The sequence below is a fragment of the Bos indicus genome, chromosome 16 (assembly GCF_029378745.1).
Source record: "Bos indicus isolate NIAB-ARS_2022 breed Sahiwal x Tharparkar chromosome 16, NIAB-ARS_B.indTharparkar_mat_pri_1.0, whole genome shotgun sequence".
NCBI lineage: Eukaryota > Metazoa > Chordata > Mammalia > Artiodactyla > Bovidae > Bos > Bos indicus.
The window spans coordinates 31,701,328-31,720,355 of NC_091775.1; the positions used below are offsets into that span (position 1 = coordinate 31,701,328).

Consider the following 19,028-nt stretch of genomic DNA (forward strand, 5'->3'; position numbering starts at 1 on the left):
GGCCGGCGGCCAGGGACCGCGGAGCATAGAGCGCGGACGGCTAGAGAGGAGGCACAGAGGGCAGACGACCATAGAGTCCCAGTTCAGACACCGCCTAGATGGGCCTTCTCTCTCCCCGGCCGTCCACTCGCAGTCCTCCGGCGTCTGCGCCGGCACGGAATCGGAAGTGACGGCAAAGGCAAGACGGAGAGGTCATTCGCAGGCACAGGGTGGAGTGTTTACTTCCGCCGGCCTAGTCCTGGAGTAGGGCTAAGTGGCACGTGGGGTGTGCCTTGTATGGAGTTCGTCGACAATGTAACGATCCTGGGTGACCCTGGGACAGGCCTTAGAGGGTGAGAATGTGGGTCCCGGGGGCGGGAATTCCCTCTCGGCTGACGCTTTCAGCGTTTACCCGCGCTGCGCGATTTTGCGTTTTGAATTCCGGAGTGGCGAGGTGGAAGGACGTCCCGGCAGAGAACTGTCGTGGCTTGTATGACTTTCATACGCAACTGAAGCCCGATGTGGAATTTGGGAAATTGTCCTCGCGCCTGTACAAGTCCCGTTCCGAGACCAAGCGGTACGTAACCAGTCCGAGAGTGGCTGAGACCGTGGTGCGCGTGCTGCGGGGAAAACGAAAAGCTGGCCAGCTAATCCTGGAGTGCAATCCAGGTGAGTCCCTCGCGGACTGCATTTTCACGTCTGCGTACTGTCAGAAACATGACCCCTTCGTTTAAGGAACTTTATGGTCTGTGTTAATCCTGACTTCCCATATTTCTGTATCAATTTGCACTTTACAAAATGTTTTGATAAAACGTGCTCTTAGATTTCACTATCTTCCCCAAAGAACTTTTCATCTCTTTAGTGCATTTTCCATAGACCGTAGCAGGATGCTGGGAACACAAGATTTATAGACTTACTGAAGAATAATTTTTTTTAAAGCACCATTTCCTATCACGAGCAGTCAAGTTCTGTTTGAAGTGAAGTGGAGTGAAGTTGCTCAGTCGTGTCCGACTCTTTGCGACCCCATGGACTGTAGCCCACCAGGCTCCTCCATCCATGGATTTTCCCGGCAAGAATACTGGAGTGGGTTGCCAGTTCTTTCTCAAGTTCTGTTTAGGTTTCGCAGTACCTTTGCTATTAAAATATCCGGATAGCCAATAGTAACTGGTAAGCTAGAGGCAAGCTTTTTTGTTTGTTTTTTTTCTTGAGAGGTAGTGGAACATTGTAATTAAGAGCGCAGGTTTTTCACTCTTTGACGAAATGCTTTCAGAGCCATGCAGCACCACGTACCGGTTTTGATGTTGAAGTAAATTGACTGTCTAATCCCCAATTTCTTTATATGTAAATAAGGAGTGTAATATCTACGTTGGGGATGTTGTGAGAATTAAAATTAGATCATACAGGTAAAACATCTAATTTCTTTGATATTGAAAAAGATTATGGTGTTTCTTTTGCAAATAAACTTTTCGTTCTTTTAATGTGCTAGGTCCTGGAGTACTCACCCGAGCATTGCTTGAAAGTGGTGCCAGAGTGATTGCCCTTGAAAGTGACAAAAATTTTATTCCAGAATTGAAGGTATATTTTTGTTTTTAAAAATAATTTATTGTTCAGTCAGCTACATTCCAGTGTTTTAGGGAAGTAAAATTAAGCACACAGATTATTTTTAAAGAATCACTCTTACAGGCTATGCCATGAATATCTCCTTACTCTCAATGGATAGAACAGAGTAAGTATCAATGATTGCTGAATGACTGAAAGATAGGATTCAAACTTTTTTTTCCTAATTCTAGCTCTGCTACATGTGGGTGACTTTGAACAAAATGTATAACTGGTGTCTCTAGGCTTGTTTCCTCATCACTAGTGGACTATCCTGTGCCTCTTCTTTCTTAGAAGGGGCTTGGAAGGGAGCTTAGAATCTAGTTGCTAGTATTAGGTTAATGGGACTATGCTAACCCTGGACTTCAGGACTTAAGGACTCAGAGGCTGGAGAAGTTTGATGTATTCTTATAAAACTCCGTGGAGTAAAGGTATTATCCAAATGGATTTTTTAGTGAATTCAGCTTCATGTATGGCTGACAAGTTCAGTAAACAGTAAAGTGGAAATTCCTGGCCTCATTGCCAGCCTCTTTTTCTTTTTTTCTTTCCTTTCTTTCCTTCTTTTATAAATCATTTGGTTCAATTCAGGAAAATAAAACCATACAACACATTAGATGGTTGTTTTTCTACAACTGAAAAAAACCAAGATTATAATCATGTTATGTAATTGATGTTTAATCTGCTGAAAGTCCAAAAACATGACGAGAAAAAGGACACACAAAATTGTTCAGAGATTCAAGATCTTGAATGTGATTAAGTAAACAAAGCCATCTGTAATTTCAACCTGGAAATTAAAAACAAGATAGCTTTTATTTTGGTATTTAGAAGGGTGCCTACTTTTGAAGATTACTCTACATGTTCAGAGTTTTTCCAAGAGAATGCACTGGTCATAGTAAGCACCCTCTTCCAACAACACAAGACAAATCTCTACACATGGACATTACCAGATGGTCAATGCTAAAATCAGATTAATTATATTCTTTTCAGCCAAAGATGGAGAAGCTCTATACAGTCAGCAAGAATAAGACCGGGAGCTGACTGTGGCTCAGATCATCAATTCCTTATTGCAATATTCAAACTTAAATTGAAGAAAGTAGGTGAAATCACTAGACCGTGCAGGTATGAACTAAATCAAATCCCTTATGATTATACAGTGGAAGTGACAGATTCAAGGGATTAGATCTGATAGACAGAGTACCTGAAGAACTATGAACGGAGGCATGACATTGTATAGGAGGCAATGATCAAGACCATCCCCAAGAAAAAGAAAGGCAAAATGGCTATCTGAGGAGGCCTTTCAAATAGCTGAGAAAAGAAGAGAAGCTAAAGGCAAAGGAGAAAAGGAAAGATGTACCCATTTGAATCACTGAAGTGAACTGAACTACAGATGGCATTAACATGTCCTATTTACAGTTTGTTATCCTGTAACACAATGGTTTTCTATAAGGTCAAAGTAACAGTCTCAAAACAATTGAATCAATGAAAAAAGGATAAATAGGGTCTGGAGAATTCCTCACACACAGTATTTCTTGAGAGAATGTAAGACTACCCTTGAAAATATTTCTGAAACTGTAAATAGAAGTGCAAAATTGAAATGTCTTAAGTCTCCATTCCCTCTTCCCCTTAAGCAATAGCTTGAGCCCAGCCTTTAACTCATTATAAAGTGCAGCCAAAAATGGGAAAACTCTATACAGTCAGCAAAAACAAGACCAGGAGTTGACTATGGCTCAGATCATGAACTCCTTATTGCCAAATTCAGACTTAATTGAAGAAAGTAGGGAAAATCACTAGACCATTCAGATATGACCTAAATCAGATCACTTACGACTATGCAGCGGAAGTGACAAATAGATTCAAGGGATTAGATGTGATAGAGTGCCTGAAGAACTATGGATGGAGGTTCGTGACATTGTACAGGAGGCAGTGATCAAGACTATCTCCAAGAAAAAGAAATGTAAAAAGGCAAAATGGTGGTCTCAGGAGGCCTTACAAATAGCTGAGAAAAGAAGAGAAGTGAAGGCAAAGGAGAAAAGGAAAGTTATACCCATTTGAATGCAGAGTTCCCAAAGAATAGCAAGGAGAGAGAAGAAAGCCTTCCTAAATGATCAGTGCAAAGAAATAGAGGAAAACAATAGAATGGGAAAGACTAGAGATCTTTTCAAGAAAATTCGAGATACCAAGGGAACATTTCATGCAAAGATGGTCACAATACAGGACAGAAATGGTATGGACCTAACAGAAGCAGAGGATATTAAGAAGAGGTGGCAAGAGTACACAAAACTACAAAAAAGATCTTCATGACCCAGATAACCACATTGGTGTGATCACTCACCTAGAGCCAGACATCCTAGAATGCAAAGTCAAGTGGGCCTTAGGAAGCATCACTACGAACAAAACTAGTGGAGGTGATGGAATTCCAGTTGAGCTATTTCAAATCCTGAAAGATGATGCTGTGAAAGTGTTTCACTCAATATGCCAGCAAATTTGGAAAACAAACAGCAGTGGCCACAGGACTGGAAAAGGTCAGTTTTCATTCTAATCCCAAAGGCAATGTGAAAGAATGCTCAAACTACTACAACAATTGCACTCATCTCAATGGCACCCCACTCCAGTACTCTTGCCTGGAAAATCCCATGGACGGAGGAGCCTGGTAGGCTGCAGTCCATGGGGTCGCTAGGAGTCAGACACGACTGAGCGACTTCACTTTGAGTTTTCACTTTCATGCATTAGAGGAGGAAATGGCAACCCACTCCAGTGTTCTTGCCTGGAGAATCCCAGGGACGGGGGAGTCTGATGGGCTGCTGTCTCTGGGGTTGCACAGAGTCAGACACGACTGAAGCGACTTAGCAGCAGCAGCAGCACATGATAGTAAAGTAGTGCTCAAACTTTGGCCACCTTATGTGAAGAGTTGACTCATTGGAAAAGACTCTGATGCTGGGAGGGATTGGGGGCAGGAGGAGAAGGGGACGACAGAGGATGAGATGGCTGGATGGCATCACTGACTCGATGGACGTGAGTCTGGGTGAACTCCGGGAGCTGGTGATGGACAGGGAGGCCTGGCATGCTGCGATTCATGGGGTTGCAAAGAGTCGGACACGACTCAGCGACTGAACTGAACTGAACAGTGCTCAAAATCTCCAAGCCAGCCTTCAACAGTATGTGAATCATGAAATTCCAGATGTTCAAGCTGGATTTAGAAAAGGCAGAGAAACCAGAGTTCAAATTGCCGGCATCCGTTGGATCATCAAAAAAGCAAGAGGGTTCCAGAAAAATATCTATTGCTGCTTTATTGACTAAGAAAAGCCTTTGACTGTGTGGATCACAACAAATTGTGGAAAATTCTTAAAGAGATGGGAATTCCAGATCACCTGACCTGCCTCTTGGGAAATCTGTATGCAGGTCAGGAAGCAACAGTTAGAACTGGACATGGGACAACAGACTGGTTCCAAATTGGGAATGAAGTACATCAAGGCTGTATATTGTCACTCTGCTTATTTAACTTCTAGGCAGTGTCCATCATGAGAAACATTGGGCTGGAAGAAGCACAAGCTGAAGTTAAGTTTGCCGGGAGAAATATCAGTAACCTCAGATATGCAGATGACACCACCCTTATGGCAGAAAGTGAAGAATTAAAGAGTCCCTTGATGAAAGTGAAAAAGGAGAGTGAAAAAGTTGGCTTAAAACTTAACATTCAGAAAACTAAGATCATTACATCTGGTCCCATCATTTCATGGCAAATAGATGGGAAAACAGTGACAGACTATCTTTTTGAGCTCCAAAATCACTGCAGATGATGACTGCAGCCAAGAAATTAAAAGATGCTCTGTTGATGGACAGGGAGGCCTGGTGTGCTGCAGTCCATGGGGTCGCAAAGAGTTGGACACGACTGAGTGACTGAATTGAACTGAACTGAAAGTGAAGAGCCATTCAAAGTTTCGAGTGAATTCATATGTATGTGCCAGAATAAAAGAGAAGTAATTAAATAGAACCTTTGCAACCCTAAATCAGAGCCTTAAGTGGTGCTCTTAGCAAGCAGTGCTTCTAGCCACCTAAAGGCTCTCAGTTGTACTAAAAACTAAAAGGATTTTCAAGGTTAATGCTTGACTCAGCATGTTCACCTAAATTTAAAATCCTTCTCTCCCCTAGTCCACTCCCCTGATAAAATTCTCAGATTCCACATTAATAGTGTTTCAAACAGGAACAATTTGTTTTCCTCTTTGGATGTGCTAGAGATACACATGTTGTAAATTGTGTTCTATAATGATAAATCATCACAACTTGTGTAAATCAACTACTCTTTAATTTTGTTTTTATTTAAATAGATGGAGTTATATCTCATTTGAATTGTGAAGACTATTGTTGAAGAAATAGCTATGTGTATTCAGTAGAAGAGACATCATCTTTTGTGGTGGTTATTCAGTCGCTCAGGTGTGTCCACTCTTGGCGACCCCTGGACTGCAGCACACCAGGCTCCTCTGTCCTTCACTATCTCCCAGAGTTTGATCAAACTGTTTTCCATTGAGTCAGTGATGTCATCCAACCATCTCATCCTCTTGTCTCCCCCTTCTCCTCTTGCCCTCAGTCTTTCCCAGCATCAGGGTCTTTTCCACTGAGTCAGCTCTTCACAACAGGTGGCCAAAGTATTGCAGCTTCAGCTTCAACATCAGTCCTTCCAGTGAATATTCAGGGTTGATTTTGTTTAGGATTGACTGGTTTGATCTCCTTGCTGTCCAGGGGACTCAAGAGTCTTCTTCAGTACCGCAATTCGAAAGCATCTATTCTTCGGTGCTCAGCCTTCTTTACGGGCCAATTCTCGTATCCATATATGACTACAGCAAAAACGATAGCTTTAACTAGACAGATTTTGTCAGCAAAGTGATGTCTCTGCTTTTTAATATGTTATCTGGGTTGGTCATAGCTTTTCTTCCAAGGAGCAGTTGTCTTTTATTTTTATGGATGCAATCATAGTCCACGGTGATTTTGGAGCCCAAGAAAATAAAGTCTGCCACTGTTTCCATTGTTTCCCCATCTCTTTGCCATGAAGTGATAGGACTGGATGCACTCTGCTCTCTCACTTTCATCAAGAGGCTCTTCAGTTCCTCTTTACTATCTGCCATAAGGGTGGTGTCATCTGCATATCTGAGGTTATTAATATTTCTCCCAGCAGTCTTGATTCCAGCTTGCACTTCATCCATACCAGTGTTTTGCATGATACACTCTGCATTGAAGTTAAATAAGCAGGGTGACAATATACAGCCTTAAAGTACTCCTTTCCCAATTTGGAAACAGTCTGTTGTTCCATGTCCGCTTCTAATTGTTGCTTCCTGACCTGCATACAGATTTCTCAAGAGGCAGGCCAGGTGGTCTGGTAGTCCCATCTCTTTAAGAATTTTCCACATTTTGTTGTGATCCACACAGTCAAAAGGGTTTAGTGTAGTCAGTGAAGCAGAGTAGATGTTTTTCTGGAATATCCTTGCTTTTTCTATGATTCAATGAATCCTGGCAATTTGATCTCTGGTTCCTCTGTCTTTTCTAAATCCAACTTGAACGTCTGGAAATTCTCAGTTCACGTACTGTTGAAGCTTCGATTGAAGGATTTTGAGCATTACCTTGCTAGAATGTGAGATGAGTGCAGTTGTGCGGTAGTTTGAACATTCTTTGGTGTTGCCCTTCTTTGGGATTGGAATGAAAACTGACCTTTTCCAGTCCTGTGGCCACTGCTGAGTTTTCCAAATTTGCTGGCATATTGAGTGCAGCACTTTTAACAGCATCATCTTGTAGGATTTGAAATAACTCAGCTGAAATTCCATCACCTCCACTTGGTTTGTTTATAGTTATGCTTCCAAAGGCACACTTCCTAAGGCTTTTGTGGTAAACTGTGTCTTAGTTCATTTATGTCTTCAACCTGTACTTCAGTATCCAGGTCTACAACTTCCTACCTGCATCTCCACTTAAGTCACGTTATAGGTGTCTCAAAATTATCATGACCAAAATGTATTGTTTCCACTCCCAGCTCTGTGCCTTTTTCTGTCACTAGTTTTTTTTAAGGGTCCTCTTGAAAGTAATCATTAAATGCTAAATTTAGAAATAGAGTCATATTTATAGGTTGAATTCAAACAGTTAAGAAAGCTTAGTTTTTTCTTTTAACTCATAACTTTAAATTGAAGATTCACTGAAACCTTGTAAATACCTGTAGAATTTTTTGTGCATGAGAACCTCGGTGTGCACATCAAAATGTTGCTTTCTTCTGTTTGATTTTTAGTAACTTCGAATTAAGTTTGTAGAGTCAGTAGCTAATACTTCCTCTCACTAGTAAGTTCTCAAGCACTGCCAGGTGAAAAACGTATGGGCAGTAAAAAGATTGAGGTATATTTTTTGTCTTCTAGCAGGCAAGGAGCTTTCCTTCTGTTGCTGGCTCTGACTTTAGGAAAAGTAAAGGAAAAATTAAGAAGAAGCTAGAGAGTGACCTACAGAATGGGCCATGTTTGTTTGATAAAGGACTTACTAAACTGTTCTGGGAAAAAATGGAATACTCTCTTGAATCTGTCTAGAAATATTCTCTTGGATCTATCTGTCTTTCCCTTTAATATTTTTATTGTTATTTTCTGTTATAAAACATCTTCCCATTTTTAAACACTAAAATTTCTAAACAAGTTCTCTCTTTCTCTCTCTAGTCCTTAGGAAACAGTGTGAATGGAAGACTAGAAGTGATCTATTGTGACTTCTTTAAACTGGACCCTAGAAATCATGGCATGGTGACCCCTCCCGTTATGACTTCAGATATGCTTTTTCAGTATTTGGGAGTGAAAGCACATCCTTGGAAAAAAGGTGATTTTTGTCTTTCAGTAGAGAAGTAGCTTAGAGTTTGTCAGTTTTTCTTTAGCAGTATACCAGGTTTGTTAAGATTTGTGTAAATATTTACATAGTATAGTTTATGGGCAGTTGCTCTTAAATTGATTATGGCTTTTCCGTCACCTAGATTCAATCAGAGCAATTTTGTAGGGGCTAAGTTCTAGATCATGGAATGATGCTAAGGCTTAGTTTTCATTGAAGTAACTTTAAAACAATATAGTTTGTTAACCTAATTTGACTCAGTAAAGTATACTCATAGGAAAAAAATGTTAAGAATTTATTTAAATACTTTTGCTTGTATCCTTAACAGGTTTCCCTTTAAAAGTAGTTGGGATCTTACCAGCTAAAACTGAGAGAAACACACTTTGGAAAATTTTACATGACCTGTATTCCTGTTCTTCTGTTTATAAATATGGACGAGCAGAACTAAATTTGTTTATTTCTGAAAAGGAATGCCGGGTAGGTTGTTACAAGTACCTGATTAGGTTTTTGTTTTGAAAGAGTACTGTGATTTTTATCAGATTAGTCTTAATCTGCGTGATTTTAATTTGGGCTCATGACATTTAAGAGTACCGAGGTTATTTTTAAATTTCTGTAGAGCGCTCCTTAGGTTTTATTTTTAAAAGGTTTTTGTGTGATAAAACATACGTAACTAAAGTTCGCCATTGTAGCTATTTTGAAGTGTACAGTTGCACTGCAGTGAGTGCACTCACCTTGTTGCACAGCTTTTACCAGCATCTGTCACTTCACAGAGCTTCTTCATCATTCCATTCTAAAGCTGTGCACCCACTAAGCAGCTAATTCCCCTTCCCCCATCTCCTGGACCCCTAGTAACCGTATTTTCTGCCTCTATGAATTTGACTAGTCTGTGTTCCTCATGTAAATGGAATCGTACAGTATTCCACTTTGTGTCTGGCTTATTTCACTTACTGTTCTGTCTTTTTAGGGTTCATCCAAATTGTAGCACATGTCAGAATGTCATTCCTTGTTAAGGCTGAATAATAACTCTGTTGTATATTTACACCACCCCACCATCTTTCGTTTATCCATTTTTATCAATGGATATAAGTGACATGTAGCACTGTGTAAGTTTAAGGTATATAGTGTAATGTTTTGACTTATATACATAATGAAGTGATTGTCGTAAGTCTTCTAAGCATCATCTCATACAGATAGAAATTAAAAAAAAAAATACTTTTCCTTGTGAAGAGAACTCTTGGGATGTATGAATTTGTTTCTTGAAGTATAATTGATCTAAACACTACGTTAGTTCCTGATATATATAACATGGTGATTTAAAATGTCTATGTATTAGAAAATGATCACCGTGGTAAGTCTAGTTAGCATCTGTCATCACACAGAGATGCAGTATCATTGACTATATTTCCCAGACTGTACCTTTCATCCCTCTGATAAATTTATTTTGTAACTGAGAGCATGTGCCTGCTAATTTCTTTTTCCTATTTCATTTATTCCCACACCCCCTCACCTCTGGCAACCTTCTGTTCTATCTGTAATTCTGTTTCTGTTTTATGTTTGTTATTTGTTTTTTAGATTTCACATATGAATAAAATTATACAGTATTTGTCTTTCTCTGTCTGACTTATTTGATATAGCTTAATACTCTGTAGATCCATCCTTTGTTGTCAAAAATGGCAAGAGATCATTCTTTTTTAGTGCTGAGTTATATTTTGTGTGTCTGTGTAATGTATATATATGTGTCTATATATATATATATACACACACATATTTTTAAAGAACATACCCATCTTTATCCGTCTTCTTTACCCATTGAACTATCAGTGGGCACTTAGATTATATTTCTTTCTTGGCTGTTGCGAATGATGCTGTAGTGAACATATAGTTGTAGACTTTTTATTCTCTGAAAGCTGAGGGCCTCCTAAAGTCCTTGAAAGTTATGTTTCTTTGCTGCTCAGAATGCTTCATGTTATTCATGTTTTAATCCAAGATAACTGGAAATGCTTATTTGTTTAAGAGCTACAGATTGGGATGGGGGTTGTGGGGGACCAGGGTCCAGAGATGAAAAGATGATTTGCTCACCCAGATCCAAATAGTAAGTAAATGGTGACTGTCCCTGGAAAGAGAAGAACTTCCCAGATGGCTCAGTGGTAAAGAATCCACCTGCCAATGCAAGAGCCACAGGAGACGCGAATTCAATCCCTGGGTCAGGAACATCCCCTGGAGTAGGAAATGTCAGCCCACTCCAGTGTTCTTACCAGGGTAATTCCATGCACAGTGGAGCATGGTGGACTACATTCAGTCTATATGTAGCCCATCAGGCTCACATGTTAAATGTACACAATGATAATATTTCAGTATGAAAGTTTAAGGAGACTTTTACTTGAAATGGTTAAGATTTTGCATTTAATTCTCATTTTCTTTCATTTCTAGACGCTATTAAGATATTATTACCGTTTCTAGATGCTATTAAGATCTGACAGTTGATTTTGGTGTATTTTCCTTTTACTAGAAACTAACGGCAAATCCCCAAACTCCAGCCTTGTATCAGTCATTAAGTGTGCTCGGTCAAACAGCTTGTGGGATCAAGGTCCTGTGTACGGTGAGTAAAATCCTAAATTTCAACAAACAGCTTCATTGTTTTTCAAAGAGGCTGCATTTCTGTAAATGAAGAAAAATTAAATTTCTTTTTTCCCAAGTATTTAAGATAATAGAGCACTGTGGCGATGTTTTGTGTCACAAATATGTATTTCATTGTAAAAGTTTTTATTCTTTTACAGTGGAGAGTTTACCTTTTTTTAAAATTTGATAGCTAATAGTCAATTACAAAAATTTTTTTCCCTTCTATCTAAACATTTTTCTTGTTTTTAATGGCTATTTAATATCTCATTATAGAGCATTCTCCTTTTTAGTTTATTTCCTTAGGCAAGATCAGAGCTATCTAATAGAAACATAATACAAGCCACATGTATAATTTTACGTTTTTAAACAGTAACGTTATGAAAAGTGAAAAAAGGTTATTGTATAATTTACATTCTTCTTTGCGTAGTAAAAATCCAGTGTATATTTTACACTTAAAAACAATTCAGACTGGACGCACTTTACGTGTTCAGGAGCTACATATGACTTGTGGCTACCCTTTCGTGTGTATGTGTGCGTCTGGCATTTTTAATAGAGGCCTAAAGTATAAGAAAAAAGTGATACATACCATTTCTTTCATAGCATAGTTTGCCCATTCTGTTTTTTATTGTGGTAGATTATCCATCAAGTTATTGTTAGGGATATGTCTGTGAATGTTCTACGAACCCTTGTTCTTCCAAAGATATATTTGTTTAATTTTAAAGTCGCGTACGGTGTTTCTCCATGGAGTCTCTTCATTGCTTCTGTCCAGGAACACCTTAAGATCTTCAATACGAGCTTGGTCATTAGAATGTGATCTCATTTGATTTTAGCTTTTGTTCCAATTCTGGTTTTTCCCTCCAGCGCATCCCAGGTTCTTAGCTTGGATCACTCTGTACCTTGTCTTATTTCTACCGTGCTCTCATCCCTTTTCTGTATTCCCAGAAATCTTTTTCGCCTTTGACCTTCATGGCACTGACCCTGCTTTCTGCCCATACCAGTCTTGGTGCTATAGTTCTTGGTTTCCCTAGAATCCTCTCTTAACCCCACTGATCTCTTCTCATTCTGTTGGCTTTTCATCTCAGCTGTTCTCTCCTCCTGACTTTTGTTTAGTTGCTTCAAAGAGGCCCTCAGAGGACTTCAGCTTTCAGGATAGTTTTATTGTTTTTTGCAGTATTTATTTTCAAAAGCCCTATATTGACTTTTGCCATTTATTAACCTCCAGAAAGGACAAGTTATTCCAGACCCAGCATTTTAAACAGTTTTCCATTATATTAATGTGTCTCCTACCAGAGGGTCCATTGTTAAACCCAGTTCCCAAGGTCTTGTAGGTTTTCCTCTCCTGTGAGTTTGGTAAATAGAAATGAGGTCTCCTCTGTGCCCACTGCAGAGCCCTAAACTACTGTAGATAGACCAGGTGTGGGAGTGTGCTGTGCACTGCCTGCTGCTACTGCTATTGCTCTGCCTTCCTCCTCTCTGTAACATTCATGAAACTGCTGGGAACTGATGGGCAACAATTGCATTTTTCATTCTATGTCAGCAGCAGCTGCAGTTAGTAATAAATTATCATTTTTGACAGTAGACTTTCAAACCTTACACCCAATATTATGTCTTAGTCTTTTAACTCTGTGTCAAATGCTGTTCTTTTGGAATTAAATGTGTGTATATGAAAGTGAAAATTGCTCAGTTGTGTCCAGCTCTTTGCAACCCCATGAAGCCCATCAGGCTCCTCTGTCCATAGAATTCTCCAGGCAAGAATGCTGAAGTGGGTTGCCATTTCCTTCTCCAGGGGGTTTTCCTGACCCAGGGATTGAACTCAGGTCTCCTGCATTGCAGGCTGATTCTCTACCATCTGAGCCACCAGGGAAGCCAAATATGTGTTTAATGTATGTACACATATTAAATTCTTGTGTGTATATGTGTATATACACACACACATACACACACACACACACAAACACACACAATTTCTCAGTTGGGTCATCTTTTAAAATTGCTTCACATACAAAATTGTTTATACCAAAGTTAGATACAAAGAAGTAATGATTCTTTTAAAAATTGACATAGTTTGTCTCCTTACATGTCCCAGCATATTCATATCAGTGACTTTTCCACTAAAGTAGAACAGAAACATCCTCAGTATTGATCTATTAGCCCCTAAACTGATTGTGCCTATAATAGAGAAATGCTTGCTAACTTAAGAATGTATTTACATAATTATATTAAGGGCAGCCGTGTTTATCTAAGCAAGTAATAGAGTTACCAGTATTGGGATAGACCTTTGACCCTCCTTTTATCTAAAAAAAAGAGAAGAAAAATGTGTATGATTTAACTGTCGCATATTTTTCTTAAATTCAGTTAGACTTGGCTTTAATTTATTCTGCTGTATAGGCAAGACATTTTTTAAGGCGGTAATGATGTATGGCACTTTGTCCAAAAAGAAATGAAAGAAATGTGTTTTTTTAATTTATCTTCCCTCAAGGAGCCTTCCTCATTATTTGACACGTATGCTATAAAGGGAGAGCTGGAAAAGCAAAGGCATAGGGTAAGAATGAATGAATACCTTTTCCTTTCTTCCTCTGAATGTAACATACTTTGTTTTCTTTTGCATTACCTGGTATTCTGTATTTACTGAAATTTTAAATTTTAGAATATCTAGAACTTTAAAAAATATATCTTATTGCTTTTAATAAATATTCAAATTATTTTGGTAAAGAGTTGTATTTTTCAGCTATTTGTATAGTGAAAGTGAAGTCGCTCAGTCGAGTCTGACTCTTTGCGACCCCTTGGACTTGTAGCCCACCAGGCTCCTCCATCCATGGGATTTTCCAGGCAAGAATACTGGAGTGGGGTGCCATTTCCTTCTCCAGGAGATCTTCCCGACCCAGGGATCGAACCCTGGTCTCCTGCATTGTAGACAGACGCTTTTATTTGCCAGCATAATAATAGGCTTAAACCCAGATTCTGTCTTCTGTTTTTAATTTTTGAAATGAAGATACATCTCAAATTTGGAAAATATGGTTATTTTAATAGTCATCTAATTTGATAAACTAAAAACAAGATTTTTTTTCCCTTTATAAGGTGCCAAAGTGATGATGTTATAAAGTGATCCTCCATTTAGATTATATAGAGCTACTTATAATAATTTTTGGACTCAATTCAGAAGTTCCACTTTGGGATTAAATGCTAACGATGCCCTAATCTCAGTGTATTAGCTCAGTATGACGTTCCCAGTCGCTTCCTACTTTGTTTTTTTCTCACTCTTGCCACTAAAGGAAAACAGGAAAATGTTCCATTTTTAAATAATCATGACTTCAGAGTAAGCAGCAATCGTTGTAGTTTTAGTGGTGTTCCCCTGTCTGTGAACATAATTTATGGAGCCTCACAAAACAGGGTGCATTTTGGCTTGGCACCGCTAAGTGTTTATCCATATGACCTGAAAACGAGTAACGCCCTGCATTTAATGCACTTTCTCATTGGCTCGTTGACAGTGTCAAAAGGTACAATGTTGTTTTGGCTAACATAATTGTTCAAACTTTTAGAGATGAAGATGAAATAACCAAATGTTACATTTCATGAGAAATTTTTATTCAGGTATTTCACATGTGTCTTTGATGTTGGTGTGTTCATAATTGTTAAGAAGCACTTTTAGATATTTAACAGATTTTCTAAAGTGCATGATCTTCATTATCCACATGGTTTGAGGTTTCCACTTTTTTGAAGCCATGTTTTTGTGTTGTTCCTGGAAATTTTTTCTTAAGCTATTAAATACAAATAGCCATTCGTTGACATTGGGGAGGTTATTTTTTCTTCCTTATTTATCAAATGAACCAAAATCTGTAACTCCAGATCTATCTACAAGGTGCTTTTTAAAGTCACTTTCAAAAAACTTGGTAACAATGCTTGCAATTGTAACGTTATTCCCCTCCCTAGTTAATAATTGCTAAATATTTAAAAATTTTACTGCCTTGCTTTTTTATTCTTCAGCCTCAAGAATTCAAAAGCAGAAACCAAAGCTGATTGAGATTTTCTTTTTTGGCCATCTTGCCTTCCACAAATAGTATTTTTGTTTACATATGTGTATATATACATTTTTTTTTAATAAAGGGATTGTTGTATAGTAGCTGAGTCATGTCTTACTCTTTCGAGACTCCATGGACTGTGGCCTGCCAGGCTCCTCTGTCCATGGGATTTCCCAGGCAAGAATACTGGAGTGGGTTGCCATTTCCTTCTCTGGGCGATTTTCCAGACCAAGGGATCAAACCCATGTCTCCTGCTTGACAGGTGGATTCTTTACCACTGAGCCACCTGGGCAGCCTAAATAAGAGATTACTAGCTAATATGTGAGATTTCCTAAGAACTCAAGCATAAGGCTCCCTGTGCTCTGAGGAATTAATTTTAGGGGGGAGAAACAGCTTAACGTTACATCAAGTCATGTACAGTTTTTATTTTAATCTGTATAACACTATATACTAGAGCAGGTTGCAAACCTTTTGTGTAAAAGAGAGTACATGTTTTATGATTGCAGGCCACATACAGTCTATCATATGTCCTCTGTGGATTTGTTGGTATTGTTTGTTTTCTAAGAGTCCTTTATGTATGTAAAAACCATTTGTAGTTCCGTAGTATACAAAAACAGGCAGGCCATGCTTGCTAACCCTATATTTTTTAAAATGCAAATAAAAATTATAAGGCAATAATTTTTTTATGTTTAGTGTTTGCTGTTATGCCTCAAATACAGAAGAGACTCAGTATATATAAGTGTCACATTTAGGATTTCATTTTCCCCTGCTTACAAGTTAATAAGCTGTCACTCTTTCGTAGTGCTGGCCAGAGACACATAGCCCTGTGTCCCTTGGAAAAATGTGAATTGCTTGGTTGAGTGGTGTGCGTGCAGTGGGTTTGCCTTGCAGCTGAGGAACACAGAGCTGGGGGTGTCCATCCCTTTTATAGCAAACATTTTGTCCCGTAGAGGGGCATTATCTCATCCCCCAGGAGAATAGCCCAGGTTAAGAGCAACTGGGGCCTTGCTTTATTGGCACATCCAAAAAGAAGCTCTAGAGACACTCAGGGTCTATGATGATTCTGTCTTCCAAAAGGTAAATTGAATGCATCAGTGAACAGTGTCTTTCACGGGCAATATTTTATGACTAATACATTTTATTTTCCTTTCTCTGCAGGAATCATTAGAACAAAACCTGTGTTTTGTTCAGTTGACTCCTCATAGAAATTTATTTACAGGAACCTTAACACCTTTTAACTATGATGTATTTTTTCACATGTTAAGACAATGTTTTATGAAACGCAATGCCAAGCTAATAGACCATTTACCGTAAGTAAGAATTATACAAGCAAATACAAAAGTAGCAACTTAATGTGAGAATTGTGCTTTCATGTTAAGAGCTTTGTTTTTATATCTTTTATGGCTTCGTTAACAGTGAGGGACCATGTTTTCACTCATCTATTAATATTGCTTCAAAATACTTCCTTTTTGCTGGTACATATTTTGAGGAAAATATATTTTCCACACAATTTTCCAGTTAAGGAAATTAATTTTCCAGTTAATTTTCTTAATTTTCCAATTAAGCTCTCCTGAGCTTAATTTTTTCCCCCTTCTTTGAAAAAACAACTAGGGATGCCTAAAATTTGTTTTATCTTTGTCGAGATTAATCTACATGAAGACCTGGCTCCTTGCCACTGGCATTAGTGGTGGCATACCCACCGTTTGCATCTGGTCATTGCCTGTCCTCGGTGGTTCTGTTTCCTAACCAAAGTAGGCACAAATCATTATACCACCCAGGTCCTCCTACTGTGGGTCATACCCTGTATTTCTACCTAAAGCTTTTGAGACGCTATGAACTGCAAGGATTTTTATACCCGTCACCAGGATTCCATTCACAGTCAGAAAAGTATTGGAATATTTTCCTCCAAAACATTTTACTACAGTTGTTTACTTGTTATTGTCAGAGGCTCACTGGTGGTTTCTCACTAGACCAATACAGAATAAGGCAGTGCTTATTTATTTATTGGAGAAGGCAATGGCACCCCACTCCAGTACTCTTGCTTGGAAAATCCCATGGATGGAGGAGCCTGGTAGGCTGCAGTCCATGGGGTCACTAAGGGTCAGACACGACTGAGCGACTTCACTTTCACTTTTCACTTTCATGCATTGGAGAAGGAAATGGCAACCCACTCCAGTGTTCTTGCCTGGAGAATCCCAGGGACAGAGGAGCCTAGTGGGCTGCTGTCTTTGGGGTCGCACAGAGTCGGACATGACTGAAACGACTTAGCAGCAGTAGCAGCAGTATTTATTTATAATTTATGTAATTATAAATTATAAGTTTATTATCTGCTTCTAATTTATTCACAGTAATAGTTAAACAAAAATGTGAAAAATTATTTCCTCTTTGAAAACAGACAGTAGTTTCTGCTGTTTGAATACTTACTGAACTTCTACCTAAACGTAAATGGAGTTAATTTTTTTGCAAAGAGAGTTAAAAGATGAAGCAGGTGGGCAGAATAATTTTTTTGAAGGACAAATGTTAAACTAGTGTTTTGCTTAAGAATCAATTAGAACATGTTAAAGCCTAAATCTGCTCTTTTCATTGCAGCAAGCCATGAAACTTTAGGAATATAGACATAGTTAAAGCTATTTATGATATGCAGGCTCTTAAATTGAATAAGATTAATTTACATATATTGTTAGATGTTTAAAATTGGGGTTAGAAACCACCTCTATCAGCATTCACTGCCAGTTTTGTTATGAAAGATATTTAAGCAGATTTACTTTGTGTTTATTTTGCAGGTCATTGAGTCCAATTGATGCAGTGCATATATTGAAGCAAATTAAAAAAAAAAAGGATGTAAGAGTAGTAGATATGTACCCTAAAGACTTTCTGCGCCTTTTTGAAACCATAGAATGTTCGAAAGATGATACCTGTAAGTGGCTATATGATGAATTCATGGAGGATGCACTCTCATAGTGAAGTGGACTGCTAAGACATTAACTGGAGCTGTCTACTATTTTGGAAATTATGACACAGATGAAAAAGAACTGAGTTTGAAAAGCTCACATTCTTTCAGAAGATAACTGTTCTTGTTTTGCACAACTAGGCAGATCATTTCTTCTGGACTGATAATGGTGTATTGGATAAAACAGTGGTTGCTATTTTATTCGAATGAAATGAAAACGTCTGTTAATTGAGGATTTAATCAAATTGGATTTGTTTTGTTTTAAATTCCTGTCTGTTGTAAGCACACTGGTAGTTATAGGGTATTACTAGGTGAAATTTAGTTTTAGAAATTCTTTTGGCCTTATATCGTACGCTGTATTTAAATTTTCCATTTTCACTGTCGATTTTTATATCCTCCTGGGGGAGCAGAAGAGTACAGAAATGTGGAAAGTAAACTGATTTAATAGGTTTGTTTTACTTTTCAGTTTATTGAAATGTATTATCAAGTACTGTACAGTTATTTAAATTTTAATATGGTTTAAACTTTTTTAGAAATAAAAATATTTTAAGTAATAGGATTTTGTGACTTTTTGTTTCTATCTGTTCAAACATAAAACTGACCCTGACTTCTTCACTTTAAATTCTGTCTTGTGTAGTCAGTGTACTTCAGTGAGTTAATCAGTCTGTTATTCAGAAGTTTCATGCATTTTTGTTCCGTCAAGAACATCTGAAGTTAAGACTTTTACAAAGAGTCAGACACGACTGAGCGACTGAACTGAACTGAAATGGAATTAAAAATATCTGTTTTCTTAGCTCTTTGAAGAAGCTTCTAGATTTCACCTGAGGCATATCTAATCTCCTCTGTTAGATTTCTTTGGTGTTATATATAATACTTCATAATACCTAAGACATATTATTAGTAACTCACTGTAAGGCACATTAGTAATAATATTTAGCAAAACCATTTCTTCCTGACTTTCCTGCTATTGTCCTTGGTTTACATTTCAGTCCAGCTGGAAACTCTGAGTCCTTTTTTCTCTTGTAATTCCT

General features: G+C 38.2%; 1 protein-coding gene across 2 annotated transcripts; it reads left to right on the plus strand.

The window, feature by feature from the left end:
• Nucleotides 1–193: 193 nt before the first annotated feature.
• TFB2M (transcription factor B2, mitochondrial) lies at nt 194–18,556 on the plus strand. Of its 2 annotated transcripts, XM_019976333.2 has the most exons (8): nt 194–648; nt 1,466–1,554; nt 8,250–8,403; nt 8,738–8,886; nt 10,919–11,008; nt 13,508–13,570; nt 16,206–16,357; nt 17,831–18,556. In XM_019976333.2, the coding sequence occupies exons 1-8, from the start codon at nt 339–341 to the stop codon at nt 18,006–18,008; spliced, it is 1,185 nt and encodes a 394-aa protein (XP_019831892.2). In that variant the 5' UTR covers nt 194–338; the 3' UTR covers nt 18,009–18,556. The 2 variants fall into 2 exon arrangements, with proteins under 2 accessions (XP_019831892.2, XP_019831893.2); XM_019976334.2 differs by lacking the exon at nt 13,508–13,570.
• The last annotated feature ends 472 nt before the right edge of the window (nt 18,557–19,028 follow it).